At 38.5% G+C, this 17345-nt stretch overlaps 1 protein-coding gene across 5 annotated transcripts in view; it reads right to left on the reverse strand.

The window, feature by feature from the left end:
* Positions 1–17345, reverse strand: part of SKIC3 (SKI3 subunit of superkiller complex) — a 49509-nt gene continuing 32164 nt past the window's right edge. For 4 of the 5 annotated variants that reach the window (XM_072860796.1, XM_072860795.1, XM_072860793.1 and 1 more), the window contains 11 exons: positions 15524–15742; positions 14627–14699; positions 13829–13882; positions 13611–13722; positions 12187–12315; positions 11427–11548; positions 9434–9592; positions 6535–6687; positions 4545–4675; positions 2716–2839; positions 1–1196 (listed from right to left, as the gene is read on the reverse strand). In XM_072860796.1, the coding sequence (XP_072716897.1) occupies positions 1119–1196; positions 2716–2839; positions 4545–4675; positions 6535–6687; positions 9434–9592; positions 11427–11548; positions 12187–12315; positions 13611–13722; positions 13829–13882; positions 14627–14699; positions 15524–15742 (1354 nt within the window). In that variant the 3' untranslated portion in view covers positions 1–1118. Of the gene's footprint in view, positions 1197–2715; positions 2840–4543; positions 4676–5586; positions 5880–6534; positions 6688–9433; positions 9593–11426; positions 11549–12186; positions 12316–13610; positions 13723–13828; positions 13883–14626; positions 14700–15523; positions 15743–17345 lie in introns of those variants that run through there. The other variant, XR_012042384.1, reaches the window with a different exon arrangement.

Below are 17345 nucleotides of genomic sequence, written 5' to 3' on the forward strand. Positions count from 1 at the left end.
GCTCAGTTTTCCTCTTTAAAATGTCAGCGGCACGCTCGTGGCTCTCGCCCGCTTCCCAGAGATCACTGCGCGCGGCTGGTCGCAGAGACGCGCATCCCACGCACCCAGCTCGGCACCCTGCTTTCTTTAAGCCCAATACAACTGGTTCCAAAACCAAGTGTATGTTCAGTGCAGTCCCACTGCACGCCTTGGAAGTGCCCTTCCTTCTCTGTAATATGGGATCGTATAAGCCATCATAAGACTTTGGTGGACAGAGTAATTTTAAGAAACTTTAAACCAGGAAATGGACAGCTATCGTGACTTTTATCAACAGCTTGAAAATCCCCAACGGTAACACTAACAGGTTAGAAACTTTGCTTTATTTTTTTTTATTTTCATGTTCATAAAGGCAAAATAACATCACGGCTTAAGATCCACTGTCATGATTCATCCATTTAAGCAGTCAGCAGCAGAATTACCAAGACATAAATACAGCCTGTTATACACATTTATAAATATGACCCTGTCCCTGATGGTCACAAGCTTTTCCTCATGGGAATGTTTACTGAAGCCTGCAGTCAAGAGGATACACTGCTGTAATTAAGATTAGATTAAAAAAAAAAGTTTAAAAAAGTATAAACTGACACCACACAAGTGGATTTGGGTCTCAACTGCAAAACAAAGTATATCAGTGGAATACAGGCATTTTAAATCTCCAAATGTTTTACAGTATCTGGAAGAGAAGTTTGCTGCTACTTAGCTAGTAAGACTCTGTGCCAAGAAAACCTTGCATCACTGCCAATGCAGTTAATATTGTACTTCTGTGTGTGGCCAAAGGGGAAATACAGACAAGTACTCTCCATTGCAAATAGCGCTGAAGCTTCAGTGAGGAAGAAAACAAAAACAAAATTCAGGGTTTTCCTTTCAAATAAATTGTATTTCTACTGTTGAACCCATGTCAACAAGAAAATAACCTACTTTTGTTTAAGAAAAAGTAAAACTAAAGACAAAGTTGCAATTGATGCAACAAAAAAACAAAACCAGACAAAAAAATAAAAAAGCCCAAACTACATATGCTCCTGGAAGGTGGACTGATTAAGTTGCATGAATGGAAGATTTTTCACTTGAGATAGTCCATACTAGGCACTTGCTGACAATATCTCATTTAGTTCCAGAGCTCTAACATCTCCATTAGCTTTGGCATTTTCTACAAGCACCTGCAGAGAAAAAACAAATAATGAAAAACTGAGAATTTAATAATTTTATTGTTAGTATTTTACTGGCAATCTCAAATGCATTTTAATTTCTGCTATGCAGCTTCCCTAAAACATTAAGGAACCCATGAACCCAGATTGGAAATATTCAACGTTACACATCAGCTTCCTTAAAACATCCGGCACTTAAAAACCCCACCCTCTAGTGACTTGCTAAACCTGTAGTCACTTGCAATGCACTACAGGGGCACCATTTGTCACTTGAGGCTGGGACCAAGTTTGACAAGCAAGTTACCTGCTGGCAACGGAACAAGGAGAGCTAGATGAGACCCATCTCCCTGCCAATGCACACTTGCCTCCTGCTAGACATTTGTATAAATCTAAATTTGCCAAATAGGAGCATTCTCTGCAGCTATGTAAACAAAACTGCCAAGGTATCCTTTTGCCTCCCCCATTTAAATTTACCCTTCCTTGATTTACTTTCCACACCTCCTGTTTCCAGCTTTCCTACTAGTTAAAAAAGCTCCCATGACAGCCTAATGTTCACAGATGTTCATAAGCTTCTGGCACTTCTCTGGTAATCCAATCACATTATACATATTAAAAAGGAAAACCATTAAGTAGAATCAAGCAAATCTTTACTCTAGCCATTATTTTTATTGTACTCATTGGTAGAGTACAGACGACTTTGCAGGAGCAAGTGCAATGAGATCATCCGAACTCATTAATTCTAGCTTTTTTATGAACCTGTGTGTCTGCGTATGGATTTTTGTCAATGCTGAGCCTGCTTGACGTGTTGTACCTCCGAATGTACTTTGTTACGGATTCAACGTTTCACCAGGGAACAGCTGTTAATCTGGGCAAAAGAGCTCATCGTGCCAGTGGCAGCAGTGAGATTATTAGCAGAATGTATTCAGAGTTCGAGTAGCAAAGTGATTCCAATTACCCCAAAATGAACCACTCCCCTTTGCATGACATGAAAGAGCTGTGTGGATTTGTGAGTTTGACCAAATACATTTGTCAAGTACTATCAACAGAAACTACGGTACGATTCACTGTGTACTGAAAATAATGTACCATTACATATATAATAAAAATCTTAAGTACAGGAAGTACAGCACTCTACTGTTCAGATCTTTTGGGTCAAGGATACCACACTGTTCCAGCCAGGCTAGAGGGAATTAACATTTTTGGTGCATTAATACATTCTGGTAAAATTCTGATAAAACGGTCCTCATGTCTACTGAAGAGTCACAAGTAGAGTTCCCACCAGTTTGGATTAGAGAGAGATTTTACTGTTTGTTTTTCATTAGTATTGCATGGAGGAATGGAAGACTTTCAAACAAACTGGATGCAATTTCTAAACTGAGGTACGTTTTGTCGGTATAGAATCCTTAAACATTGCAACCTCTAGAGCAGGCAAACCAGCACCTCCCTAGCCTCCCTCTACCCCACTTCCAAGCTGCAAGCACAATATTCAATGCAAATAGACTGAATTTCTATACAAAATAGACTGTCTTACATCTATTAATTCGTAATCATTTTTGGCATACAGATGTTGCAGGAGGTACCAGCGTGCTACTGACACTATGGTTTCTGGATTCCCCGGTTGATATACCACTCTTTCCAACATTCGACGAGTCTCCCTAGAAGCATAATCAAAACATAATTCAAATGAAATGCAACTGACTAGGTTGCACGTAACATACCAGTATCCCAGAGCAAGCAACAATGATCAGGAGTAATAAGGGAAGTTCCTTATTTCCATACCACTCAATAAAGTGAGGGAGCAGAGTTGTACGTTCCTTTGTTTCCTACGTAGGTGCATCTAGAACACTAAGGAATACTGCCACCGTTGTTACGCTTAATATATTACACTCAAGTTAGTGCTTTAACTAGCAAGTAACCCAAACTAGGTTGACATAGCAGATTTTATGACTGCTACGATAACATGATAAACATTGTGCTGTCTGTGAACTCAGCACAGCCTCTGATTTCAGTATGTGATGTGCTGAACAAGTACAGCAGGTATTCTGTTTAAGAGCTATGAAATAAATCTTTTGGAAGACAGTGCACCTGAGAGAAGCAGGTACCACAATAAATCTTAATAATCCCAATATAATTTAACATTGTACACAAATGTACTTAATCCAGGCACTCACAAAAAGTACTGCAATTCCTGCAAACCCAGAGGCAAGATGTGAAATTGCAGAAGAGAAGGAAATTGGAAGAGTACTACGCAAAGTCTAAAATTCTATTTGGCTGACACTACCTTCCACCACCGCCCATTTATACCTAACCAACACATTTTCAAATTCACCATGTCATTAGAAATCTGGTAAAAACTGGCAATTAAGTTTAGGGATGTCATATTCATTCAGTGGTGCTCCATCAGCTTTGGCTCTTGTTCCAAGAATTCTGTCCTTTATAAGCAATGTGATTTTCCAGTACATTGTGATTTAACAGGCTGTTGAGAGGTTACATCTGTTTTTTGTTTGCTATTTGTAATTAAGATTAATTTATTGTTTCAGGATTTTGAAACACCTAGGCAGATCAATTAGATCTTGTGATATACCTTACTGTTCATGTAAGTTAATATCTGAAAATTGTAGTAAGACTGATTTTTATTGATTAAATGAGTTTTCAGCCCAATTTTGCTACAACTGACAACCTTCATAATCATATTAAGCTGCTGTCACCTTCTTAAAAGTCCACAGAGAAAGTAAGCCAGTTTGTTAGAAATATCTATAAAACCAGGTGAAATTATTGAACAAAACCATCAAGAATATTCCAATTTTCCATAGCTTAAGCAAAAATACTATAAAAGACAAACTAGACTTAATAACCAAACTCACAAAGTAGGAGGCTTCCAAGCCCCCTCCCTCAGATCTTCCTCTCCTTCCTCAAAAAGCCACAATGAGCACCTGGTTGTTTGGGAATGAACACAAACTTTGACTGTGAGCCCAATTTAGGATGAAAATTAATCCCAGCAGCAGATAGGGCAGTGATACCTGTTTCCACTGTGCTATTTAACAAGACCTTTGAGAAACATATAGTCTTCCTGATTAATTTACTTAGGTAATATGCAATTAAAATAAGTTGTCTTACAGCTGTTTTTCTCTTGGTATGAAGTTCATTGACAGTTTTTTTGAGAAAAGGAGGAAGATTCTGCTGCTTCCTGCTCTCCACACTACTAACTCCTTCCTCCCTCTCCCTTTTAACTGCCATACTACTTCAAGAATTAATTCCTGTTTTCAATTTTCTTATAGTTCTTGGAGTTAGATCTGGGGATAATGACTGCTTGTACGTTTAGACAGTGCGTTCCATTTAAACTTAACAGACCACGCATACCTTGCTCCCATTTTGCGATTATACTGTAGCAGTGCTTGCAGGAGAGCTGCCAGGGGGCAAGAAGAAAGTTTCAAAGCTTCAGTTGTTGCCTCCTGAACCAAGGATGGCCAGTGCTCATTTGAGACATTAGCCTATGATAAAAGGGGAGGACAAAAAAAAGAGGGGGCTTTATTGTAGTGTATAGCGTAAATCAGTTTTTGTTTGCAGCTCTTTAAAGAACAGGTTTAATTCAAGCTGTTCTGAGTTATATAAAAGTATTTGGCAGGTTATAGAGAGATTTCTTTAAAAAAAAAAACAAACCAACAACAAAAACCCACAGTAGTTAGAAGATGCTGGAAAAATCACATTAAATATTCTAGGACCGGTCTTGCCAGCACTCCACTTGCTTGTTTAGGCAAAGAATCTTTTTAATTTCTCCATACATGTTTTAGCAATGGTCATTTTAACCACAAATCCTTGTTTGCTTTTCAGCTTGTAAATCTTCATCCCAGGTACAAGAATATTCCAGAATGTAGAATTTACCCCCAGAAGTGACATAATCTTTTACCAGAAGTAAAAACCAACTCCAAGATGGCAATTATCTAATAGAGCAACTATTGAGCAAATCCCTGTATCTTTTGGCTTAAGAAAAATCTTATTATCCCCATTTGTCCGGATAGCATTCAAATTACTGTACTGGAAGGGGTGCCCAAATTTTCATTTGGACAGATAATTGGGAGACAAGCAATTTTCAAACACAGGGCCTTCTTGGATCTCAGCAAGGTTTTCACCACGCTTTTGCACATTTCATTAAGCCAGTGCAGATTAGAGAGGCTGAACAGAAATTCGTGGATGAGCTGCTCTGCTCATGCAAAAAGTAGAAATGAGATAATCAAATTCATACTAATCACATTTTTAAACAAAGTCTTGTATATTCTCATGCAAAAACTAGAGATGAGATAATAAAATTCATACTAATCACATTTTTAAACAAAGTCTTGTATATTCTCAGGCAATTCAGGCCAGCATTTGAAGAAGTAGTATTAATTAAGTTAGAGGGTACCTTGCGACCTGTGGAGACATTTAGGAGGTATAGGAAACAGGGAGCAGACCACTAGAAAATGGCCAGAAGAATCATGGGAGGAAAAATCCTGTCACTTGACAAATTCAGCCGTTTGAAGCATATGGCTTGTGAGAAAGAAACTTGTCTACACTGAGGGGGATTCTCTTTTCCCACCAGAAGCAACAGCTTTGAAGCTTTATCCTCGGTAAAACTGACTGCCTTTTCTTATACAAGCACTCAGGATATATGGGGTTCCTTTGCCTGATTTTGATTATGGCTGCTAGCTCGATCATCTGTTAAAATACATGAAAAAGTGTTAGCCAAGATCACAGCATATTCTACCTTTTACACTAGGGTTTAAAGAAGTCTGGTAGTGCACTTCAAGTTTCTAGAGTGACAATGCTAAAAGAGAAGACACTCGCCAAGAATTTGAGCTATGTTCACCTGGCCCCTCGGTGCAAGGAGAATAATAATTTTCTTTATACCACAAGATACACTTTCCTTAGATTGTTTTTATACGTCAAGGCAAGGCACCATATATAGAAATGACCATACAGCATAAAGTTACTTGAAACTTGACTGAAGTCTCCAGGCACCAGTGCAGGAAAAATGTTTATTAAGGCAGTTGTCAGAACAAGAGAACAGAGACTTGAAGGGTACGTCAATTTGGATGATCAAACTGAATCTGTTATTAGAGAAATAAGTCTTATTGAACAAGTTAGCTCTTTATGTACACAGCAGTTCTATGTGATTATTTCACAGCAACCTCTCTTACAAAGACACCTTCTAAAAACAGTCCACTGCCCCTTGCAGTCTCATTTTATTCTCTGGTTGTCATTCATAAAATGCAAACTCATTTACACAGGGACTTCATTTAAAGACTGCAGAAGCCCTACATCCCAAGAACTCCAGTGAAATCATGCAGTTATGTAATTTTGATTACCCTACCATACAGATTTCCAGTGCGAGCATAGCTAGCCTGAGCAGACTGGATAACTTCCCGTTCCAGCTGCCCTGCTGTGACGCCAACTGCAGACTCTTTCTGTAACACATCTCTGCTCCAACCATCATTCTTTGAGACTGATACACTTTTGCCAGCCACTGAAAATAAACATCCAACAAAATCGGTTATGGAACAACCAAAACACACATCCATTAGGTAATATCTTTTAGTTCAATTTATGAGTGTACCACAGCATACTATTAGCTAACACACCACCACCCACCCAGCCCTCATTCCAACAACTTACTGCGCACCACCCTGCAGGAAAATGTAGTCTGCTGCAGAGCTGGCAGTACACCTCACTACAGTAACTTATTTCCGAGTTCCCTTGACCACCCCCGGACAACTGTTTGACAGCTGTCTTAATCTGGAGATTGCTCACAGGTGAACAAATAACGTGACTGGCTTTGTGAAAGTCATCCTTCAGACTAGAAGACCATTGTGTGGTGCCTCATTTGTCTCTAAAAGTTCTGTAGAGGTTAAAAGATAATTTTCCTCTGGAACAAAGGTTTTTCCAGCCCATTTGAGTAATGCCATGAACATGAAAGACATTACAGTGTGAGCCTGAGCTCAGATGATGGGTTGGGCTACACAGTTTCTGACCCAGAAGGGTCATGCTGGAGGAGCTAGATGGGGGTCAGGAAGTAGACACTGGGATCTGTGCAGAGTTTCATGCTGCTGCTGCCTGCTCTGACAGCAGAAGGGGTCCTGGATTTGCCCATGAAAAGAAGGAAAAGGATTCTAACTCCTCCCTCTTTAATTCTGTAGTCACGTCACATTTTTTTGAAGCAGACACAGCCACAAGTTTGCAAATCCCTGACATGTACATGATATGCATCAAGATGTATAAGCCACATTTAGAAATATTCTTTGCTGGATCACCAAGCAAACAAAGTAACTTCTTCTTAAAAAACAATTCCCTTGATTTTAAGCAAAGGTCCTTAGACTTCTGCTAGCTAAAGACTGCCTGGTGTTAGAAGGGGCAAAATTCTTAACCCTTTCTGATGCATAGAAGTTATTTATCATTAAGAAGAGGCACACTAGAAAGTATTTATTAGCACTAGTGAGACTGTGCATCCTTGATATCAAGCTGCAGGACTGCTTTGTAAAGTAAAACATCCATTCATGTGCAGGAAAAAAAGCTTTCCTTGGCTGCAGTTCTTTGCAGCTGAAGATATCTAGCACCAAAGATGTGAAGGAGAAGACAACCCTCATGCAAAGGCAGAACGGCAGCTCTGCCAAGACCAGCTTTTCTCTATTTTCCTGGTAGGCCACAGCACAAAAAGTAGAACAGCCACCAGTAGTTCAGCCAACAGTAGTTCAGCAGCACTCCTAAATCCTGCAAAACAACCATTTAGATAAAAGCCAAAAACTTAAGCAAAAACCAAAGTTAATGGCCCCTCTAACTTAGTAAAACTGTAAGGCATCAGGATGGATACTTCTGAGTAAGACAAAACATTTATCAGACTCTTAGGAAGTCTAGAGCCAGAAAACATAAAAGCATAGATCTATCCATTAGGAACAGATGTAGCAGCCAGGCTTTTTCAGAATGCTATCCAACCCCTGAGAAATATCTTCTTTAATTGAAGACTGAAAAGATCTTCCTCAGAGGTATCTATCTGTGGCCTGGGTTAAAAAAAAACAACAAAACAACCCTTACCTCCCTCCAAACCACATACACTTTCAGTTCACTTCTTCTCCCTGCTTGTAAGCAAGATGCCACTTGGGTGTGCAAGGGATGCTTGAACAATGTATATAAGCCCTAATCCCATTTTCAAAATATATTACTAAAATAGAGGATACAATCATATCTTGCATGCCCCCACATTTTGCAAATCCAATCCGAGTTCTGCAGTTCAGAAAGATGAAGCCTCACAAGCGAAAGAAAAATGCGTCAAAAAAAGCACCTTTCCACAAATGATACTCTCATGTTCCAGAAGGGAAGAGGATCTGCAGCCTTATAACAAGTGAGATACTGATCTCCACAGCAGCCTTGCACTGATCTTCTAAGACTGAAATCAACTTTAGCAAATCTTATCACAAACAAGGTTTTATTTGTTCCATAGGCAGAGGGAGCATCATAAATCCTGCAACTACATAAAGGAATCTAAAAGTTCACGCAATTTTTCTAAACAACGAGCTGCTAACATTGGTAAAGGAGGATAGTAACTGTAACTAACAGCAACGGTTAGGAAATAAATAAATAAGTATGCTGCATCACCAGAAAGATCTCTTGGCATGTGTGAGACAGACTTCTCAGATTGTCTCACAGAAGCAGCACATGAAGCAAGCTATAGCACCTTCAAATTAACTAAAAATGATCTCTCGTGATGCCATGGAAGGGAGTGAGTGAACACTGTTACTGGGAGTGATTTCCCTGTATACTCAACTTACTCAAAAGAACAGTGACACCCGACACCAGGAGAATATGGAGAGAGAGACTTACTTATTCAGGTTTTCAGACCCTGAATAAGGAATTGTATACTACTATGTTAGGAAACTATTTTCTTCTATCTATTCTTATGGGTTATGAAATATTTCACTGGTTTCTGCTCACATGCCAAGACACAGGACCCTAACGACACAGGTGCCAGGAGTTTATCTCAAGTTTGTAATTCTCCTGCTTCCATGTCTGCTTGCTCTTATGAACAGTCATTATTTCAACTATTAAAGAAAGTTAACATAACATTACAACTTTATAAAGAATTGAATACAAGCTGTTTTTTCTGTCACTGGCTGTCAGCGGACAAATAAAAGCAAACAAGGAAACAAACTCTCCCCCACTTATAGTGCATACTCTGCTACGAGCAGCACACCAAAGTCAGGGAGAGAATCCACACTTACTTGCCAGGCTGCAACCGAAGCTGAACTGGTCATGACTGTCTTGCGAAGCTCCTCCAGGATGGTGTCAGGAAGTTCTTTGTGAGACTGCAATAGCTGCTTACACTGAACTTGTCTCAGAAGCAAAAACAGAGCTGGGTGCTCAGGACAGCTTTTTAAACCCTAAAACCAAAACAAGGCTCAACATATCAGAATTATCATTTCCAAATATCCGAAGATACTTTGATTTTTCCGTTTCAGTCTTTACAGAAAACAGCATTGAAAGCAGTCTCAGGAAGCTTACAACGTGGCATTTTCCTCCTACTCTGCACAAAGGAGTGTTCCAGGAATTGACACGTGAAAATAGAAAATGTTTTTTCTGTCCTTGAAATACATTTGAAGTCTATCCTAAATTTTGTACCTGTCCTACCCTTACAGGTTTCTGAAAGACAGATAGGTAAATGGCAGACCTCTAGTTCTCCGTTGGCTTCACAATCATTACAAGTTTTGATCTAAGGAAGGCAAAAACCTGTCCTGTGGATAAAAGTGACCTTGAGTATGTTCCAACCACTTTCAGTTCTCCCAGTTAAGGTGCTTTATTCTCACTGGAGCAGAAGCACTTTACTAAACACTTCTTCAATAACAGCAGATACCTATAGAGTATTTTTCAGAACAAACTCATGCAAAAAAGCAAAGACAGAAAACTAGCCATCTGTTGCTCTACCCTTCTAAGGTGAAGCATGTGAAGCTTCTGCAAGTCACATTACATGTTACTTTACCTGTTCAAATTACAATACTTCCAAGAATTATAACTCAAATCAGATCTGTTCTAAGAAACAACACTTGTACTTTTCACCTATTTTTTTTTTAAATAAAATATGTTGTCTGTCAGTCCTTAACAAGCTGCTGCTTTGCAAAGAATGCACGGACGTGCAGAGACCTTCTGAAACACAATAGAAGCTGCTGGTATTTGCTGCTGTTTTCCCCCATTAGCAAGTGTGGAATCACATTGCCTGTCTCAAATTGAACGACTGCAGTGCCTGACTCATCATTCCCAGCTATGTTGCTTTCTGAGAATCCTGGGGTCCAAAACTGTCAGTGAGAGTTTGTGGTGCCGGAGGGTGTTAACTCTTGTTTCTTCACAAATTGCAGGCACTGATTGTTCTTTCCCCAAGCTATTTAACTAACACAAAACAAGCAAAACCCACCATAACCTTCCCCCATGCCCAGATACCAGATAACAAGGATATATCCTTGTTAATGTAAGACAGGTCAGTAGACATGCTGGCAAGAAAAGGAAAACACCTCCTCACCAAGCAAAGAAAGAGACAAGGAAGTACTTCCCCCTAGAAAACCAGCATGTTTACAAAATCTGTTTTTTCGGTGTTGTTTTTTTATTTTAACTCCCTTCCCCATTAATACAAAAATGCCATAAGCAAGGAGCACATTTGTATGGAATTAGCCATTTTCCTTAATGAAAGTCAGGAATGTGTGCTGCTGAGTCCAATTGTTTTTTTGCTTATCTTTTGCCAAGTCATGAAACACGTACAGATGCACACACTTCAGGCTTGTTAACACCCCAGTCCTCTTCCCCAACTGTGTTGCCTCAAGACTTTTCTTTTTAATAATTAAACTTGTAGCATCCACTGTGACTTGGAAATGGAGTACCAACACAACAGAGCAGAAGATATTGAAGTCCCCTGCAAGACTCCTACCTGGACTTCTTGCCTTGAATTTCTGTAGTGTTTTGCTTAATAGTAGGCTAATGAAAAAAGGCAGGAAGGGCAGACTTAGCTTTGTCATGTCATACACTGCTTGTTTCAACTATTAACACGGTTTTGGTGTTGCAAATAGAGTAAGTATCTTGGAGAGGGGGGAAAATGCTAACAATTATTGCATCTTGTAGCTCTGATGGGATAGACAGTTGCTAAATCAAATACTACCTTTTTGTAAAATGCACATAAATCATGATTTCTATACAATTCTACTACAATCTGCCAGTATGATGCCATCATACCTTGGTACAAAGAGCTTCAGCTTCTGAGAGTTTACCAGTCTCCTCTAGACTGGTAATAGCTTGACATAGACACCAGTCTTCAAGAGTCCGGATATAATTATGCGGAAGGTTATTTTCTCCAGCTGCAAAAACAGATAAAACACTTAACCAGATTACTGTTTACGCTGCAGTGCCATACCATGTCACATGCTCTAGATCTGGTAAGGGAGAACTTTTAGGAGTATTAACCTGACATGGCTTCCTTCATTAGGAGGAACATTAAGAGACAGTAAAATGAAAAGCAAGAAGAGGCGAAAAAAGAATACACCGTTTAAGTTAACGGTTTGAGAACAATGAACCAAACATGGAATTTTAATGCCAGTTTTCAAAACACTATGGACATTGAGCAAGACTGAAGCTGAGGTTATCCCTCTACAGGAAAAGTTACAGAACTCAAGAGTACTTTAGTCTTTCCTTGTAAGCAGTGTTCCTGTGCTGTAATACATCCATCCATCCATTTAGGCATCAGAGTTCAGAAGTACTATTTTAAAAAAGCATTTGAGGCTTTGGAGGGGAAAGCAAGCTGCAATTAAGTAATTAACCCTAGCTGTGCATTAGGATTTAGCATTTTTATGTGATAAAATACAGTTACAGCTCAAACCACTACTAAGCAATTCTCAGCTTACTTGGAAGTTTCTGAAATTCAGAAGAGTATTACTGCAAGCTCAGAGCATTTAAATTTTATTTTATTTCTTTAAACTAGAAAACTTGTAGAGCTTACTTTTGGCTGAAACTGTAGATACAAGTGTCATCTCTAGATCTGTTCGCTTCGGCTGAGTGTTGTTTAGACAGACCACGGTGTTTTCAGCATGACAGGCTGCCATTAGCACTGCCCAGGCAGCAGGATTATCTAGAAAAGAACAGTTAAAGGCAACTCGTGCCCATTCTAAATATGCTGGTAGTTCATTTGGAATGGTCTTTACCAGATTAAGCATAAAAACATAGCCATCAATGGAACCACACACTAAATAGGAGATAGCAAGAACAAGGCAAGTCAATCAGACCCTTACATCAGCTCAGCCCAAGGCAGCTGATAACTATTTGCCTCTAACTACTAAGATTCTTCAAATTCTAAGACAAAGATGCCATTTCTAAAGCCAACTAATATATTTTTCACATAGCCACTGGTGTGCTAACCTGAAGCTGCCAGTTTTCTTCTGACTACACAGATTAAACTTGACTATCACTTAGCGCTGCGTAACAGTGGCAGCAAAAATCCCAAGATGCCATCCACAGCTTTTAGTCATACAGACTGAGTCTTGCCTGACCACTAGCATGCAAGTTACGGTGATGGGTGCCTACTTCTAGTGTCAGCTAATTCCAGTGCCAGTTTTACCCTGACTTAGCCCTGTGAAAAGCAACTATGACTGGAAGAGTGGTCTCTGTCCTGAACTGGACAGAGCTCAGTTAAAGATTTCACCCATGTAAATTTTCATCCCAAAGATAATGAATTTTGCCAGCAAAACAAAAGAAAGCTTAAAGATCTAACAAAGTAAAATGTAAAGTATACTGCTTTTGAATAGCAGTCACAGTCTTGTGTGTACCTGTAGGAAAGTAATTGAAATTTTTAACTTGCAGCCACACTAATGCACCAGAGCAAAATTACTGCAGAAGAAACAAGTTTTGGTATTTCCCTATCAGGTGCAAATTAGCACTTGAAAACCCCACTAGATTTGTGTTTCATACATTTAATGAAGATCACCATTTAGTAATAGGTGAACAGTTGCCTGTAGTTCATAACCAGCGTATTGTAACAGAACATTTCCAATCCAAATTCTCAAGCTAGATGAATAAATCTCTTCTGCTTGGTGTAGCATACTGACTCTGAGGGAACATGGGTTTTTCTTTTTTGTCTAATATACAAAATAATACTTATCTCTTCTCCTGCTGAGGGATTAACAAATTGCCCATGCTTTCAGAACAAGCCTTAAAACTCAGCGATTTTTTTCGTCTTGTCTAGTCTAATTCCCCATGTCTAAACTTCAAATGACAGTTAAAATTTCAGCTCTAAGCATTCTCCCCAAAACATACACTGACAACGCAAAACAACAGAACTAGCCAAGAAAAGTAGATTTTTTTGTTAGCACAATAATTTTGTTACTGATGGGTAAAAAAATAACTACTGTGTTTGAGAACAAGAATAACCTGGACAGAGGTGGATAGCCTTCTGAATATTTTTCAGAGGATCATTTTTCTCATCTTCTAACACATGACATCCTGCTGCCAACTGATTAACTGCAATATTGAGCAGGACTTCCTATAAAACAGAACATAAAAGTGACTTAACACTACAAGTGATCAGATGGAATTAATTTCAGGATTGCTTATGGAATTATAAAGTTGGCATTTTAAGAAAGCCAAACCTTTCCATGGTTTACATCAAGTACACGTGCGACGTTTCCTGCTACAGCTCCCCCCTGTAAGATTTAAAAAAAAAAAAAAAATTATTTGGTTATATGACCGATTAAGACATTTTATACAAAATGTATTGCCAAGATCTTTTTATCTTTGTTAATCAGAAATACAGAGTTTGCACAATGAGATCTTTTGCTTGCCTACAGCATGATTTCTTTATGAAAAATTAGGAAGAGACATTCAGGATTAGAGCTTGTCCATATTTTGTGTTTCTAATTTTAGCCCCATATAGAAAGGGGTTTGTTTTCAGGTGCTATTTCTGTTTACATAATTGACATAAATTAAGACAAAGAGGTTTTTTTTGGAGAGGAGCTAATAATAAGCATAAAAGGGGCAAGGAAATACTGGCTAATGCGAAAAGTGAAATTGACTAGATTAACAAAATTCAACATACATAAATCTTAATATATATTTATATACACACATACATATGTATAAAACTAAACAAAAAAAATATACATAGTACAGCCTTTTCTTGTTGGAATAATTCCAGTAGATTTTTCCTGTAAGTTTATTTCAAGAAGATAAAGAATTGCTAACCCATGAAAGATGCAAATATAATTGGATATGTAATTTCAGTATGTACCTGTGCATTGCTCCATATGTGCTTGTGTATGTAACGCCTTAAGTTTTCATACTAACTAGTGAATGTCCATGTACTGAAGGGTGGGGGTTTTTTTAGTTAAGAAACAACACAGACCACTCAGGATGTAGACAGCACATGTGTATTACAGCAATACACTTACTTTTGACTTTTGTGATGCATACAGTGGAACTAGTCGAGACAGAAGAGACCAGAGGGCAGGATTATCAGGGTTACTGGGAAAAGAACAACAATATTAGACTTTCTGGTTTAGATATGAACACGGTCTCCCATGACTCAGTAGGCAGTTGCTATAAATCCCAAATGGATCTTTTTCTATTATGAAAACAACCCAGTGTGGTTGAAAATAGACATGGGTAGTAATTTAAAACAAACACCACAATATTGAAGTTATATTGCTGGCTAAAGAAATAAAATGTACCATACGCATATCAATATTCATGGGAAGAAAATAAATAAACTCTAGGACTACAGGTCTTGTCGTCATAGTCTCAAGAACAACATATTTTAATTGCAGTTGGAGGAAAACAATTTGCATGAAGAATAGTTTCTGAAAACACCTGGAGAGGCTACAAGGTGTGGCTTTCTTAAAGGCACTGATTAAAATTCCCCCTTTCTATATTGCTAAGGCTAATCAAAACACATTTAAACACAGACATTTAGCTAACAGAATGAACACCTTCAGAGGCTGTTAAATATTAAATAAAAGCCCTAGAGACTTTTCTAGGCTGAAGGTTCTGCTACATATGATAAAAAATGCTTTTATAGGACAGTGAACTGATCTAGCTACCAAAGAAGCCACCAAAACAAAACAAGAAAACCCCAAACAAGCCATGAAACTTCTGCTCTTTGATCCCATAAATCAGAAAGCAAGCTTGTCAACTGATGCTACAACCTTAGATGAGGACTTCACGTTTGAAAAACAATATTTTTTTTTTTTTTTAGAAGAATGCTGCAAGTGAACAGAAGTTTGCTTACTATTCAATGTAATCAAAGCAACATATTTACAAAGCAATCTAAAGAAAGACAAAATACATACCTGTGTATTGCTTTGGAGACTTCTCTCTGGACCTCCACATTTCTACCTTGCAATGCATAAACAGCAGATGCAATAAGGCACCTCTCATAAATCCTATCGTCCCCTTTTTCATGCTTCAGTAATTCTTTTAGGGCTGCTGTTGCAAGTGTAGCATCCTGCTTTACCAGTCCTAGTGTGCACAAGGCCTTCAGACTTTCTGTACTAGGTTCCTTTAATGAGCTGTTGAATCAGAGAGAAGGAAGGAGACGCTATTTTGGAGCATAAATTAAACTTACTGTTAACATTACAGTACTTGTTACTTCTGAGTCCTCTTGCTCCTATGTATCTTGTATGGTATACAGAGATAACAGCCTCTCACTGTGGCATCGTGGATCAAGCTAGATCAGTATCCTTGAGATCTCAGGATATGGAAAACAGCAGTGGTTATGTGCTGTTTCAGCACTCAAACTTTTAATGTGTAACCACTTGGCAAGACTCTAACACATTAATTGTCCTTCAGCAGCAGCCATTAAATGAATGGTAAGAGACAAAGTGTAACACCGACAACTGTTTTCTTTTCTTGAAGATGTTTGTACTCCTAACTACTATCAAACCTGAGTTGTAGTGTGCCTATTTACAGCTTTGCAACAGAAATCCAGGAAAGAAAAAAGCCAGAAATGAGCCTGCTGCATAGAACTGCTCTTTCTGAGAACAGGGAAGTTCTGAGATTATGCCTTGTTTACATCAAGATTTGTTCCAATGTAAGGTAGTTTGAGCATGCTTTCCACCATCTATTAGTACCACTATCAGTTGCACTGTTCCATTCATTTCATTATGAGAGGCAGTTTAATCTCCCATCAATAGCATTCCAAGCTTTGTTGGAGACCTACTAGATACAGTTACTGATTTTTTTCAGCAAATTTTTCTAGTATAGGTGGGAACTCTTAACTCAAGTTTATCCCCTGATCTTCAGCTCCGGTGAAAACAGTGAGCTCAGTACAAATAACCAAAATCTAAGACCTTAGCTGACGTCCCAGTTGAAGGTGTTCTTACCATAAAGGCAATTCAGTAAATTGCAATACAAACTGAATGGAGGCAAACAACAAAACAGTGCATGGCAACAGTAATTTGGACTTACTTCACTGTAACGTCCTAAACATAACTACAAAATGAAGTGCTGCTTACTTTCACTTATCAGGTGACTATAGGTTCCTAATCAAGCTTTTAATGATTTTTGCCTTCAAAAAAAGTCAAGAATGTAAACTTCCAATTCTATGGTTTGTATTCAGTCCCTAGCAAGAGAAATTTCCAAGAGCTGTTAAACATAAACTTGAACAGCCAGCACTATGTTATCTGGTGCAAAGGTGCTGCTCTTAAACAAGTAAGAAGTGGGATTCTATCATATTAGCTATAAAGACATACTCACTGCTAAAAATCTCTGTGCCAAGCTGGCCATGAGAAAAGAAGAAAGGCAGCTTCTCGTTCAAGGTCCTACTCAGGCCCTTTAAGTCATCTAGCATAAATTCCAGTCAATAAAGACATCTGTCTATTGGACTAGAATGCACCATTTTTTTTTTCTTATTACTAAAATCTACTGTATACCTTTGCACCACTGTGCTTTCAATTCAGGTCTAGACATACTCACTGCAGTATTACTTTCCTAAATCATTTACTACTTTGTTTTTCTTTAAACACAAACAACTAATGTCACGTAGAAAATTCTCATTGTTGATGTTTATGTCAAAAATAAGAAGTGTGCAGTGATTAACAGGATGTAGGAAATATCAGGTCCCTAGCTAGTTAATCATCAGTTACTCAGGATTTAGAGTGTACTAGGTCATGG

Source organism: Ciconia boyciana, chromosome 4 (assembly GCF_034638445.1).
Source record: "Ciconia boyciana chromosome 4, ASM3463844v1, whole genome shotgun sequence".
Taxonomy (NCBI): Eukaryota; Metazoa; Chordata; class Aves; order Ciconiiformes; family Ciconiidae; genus Ciconia; species Ciconia boyciana.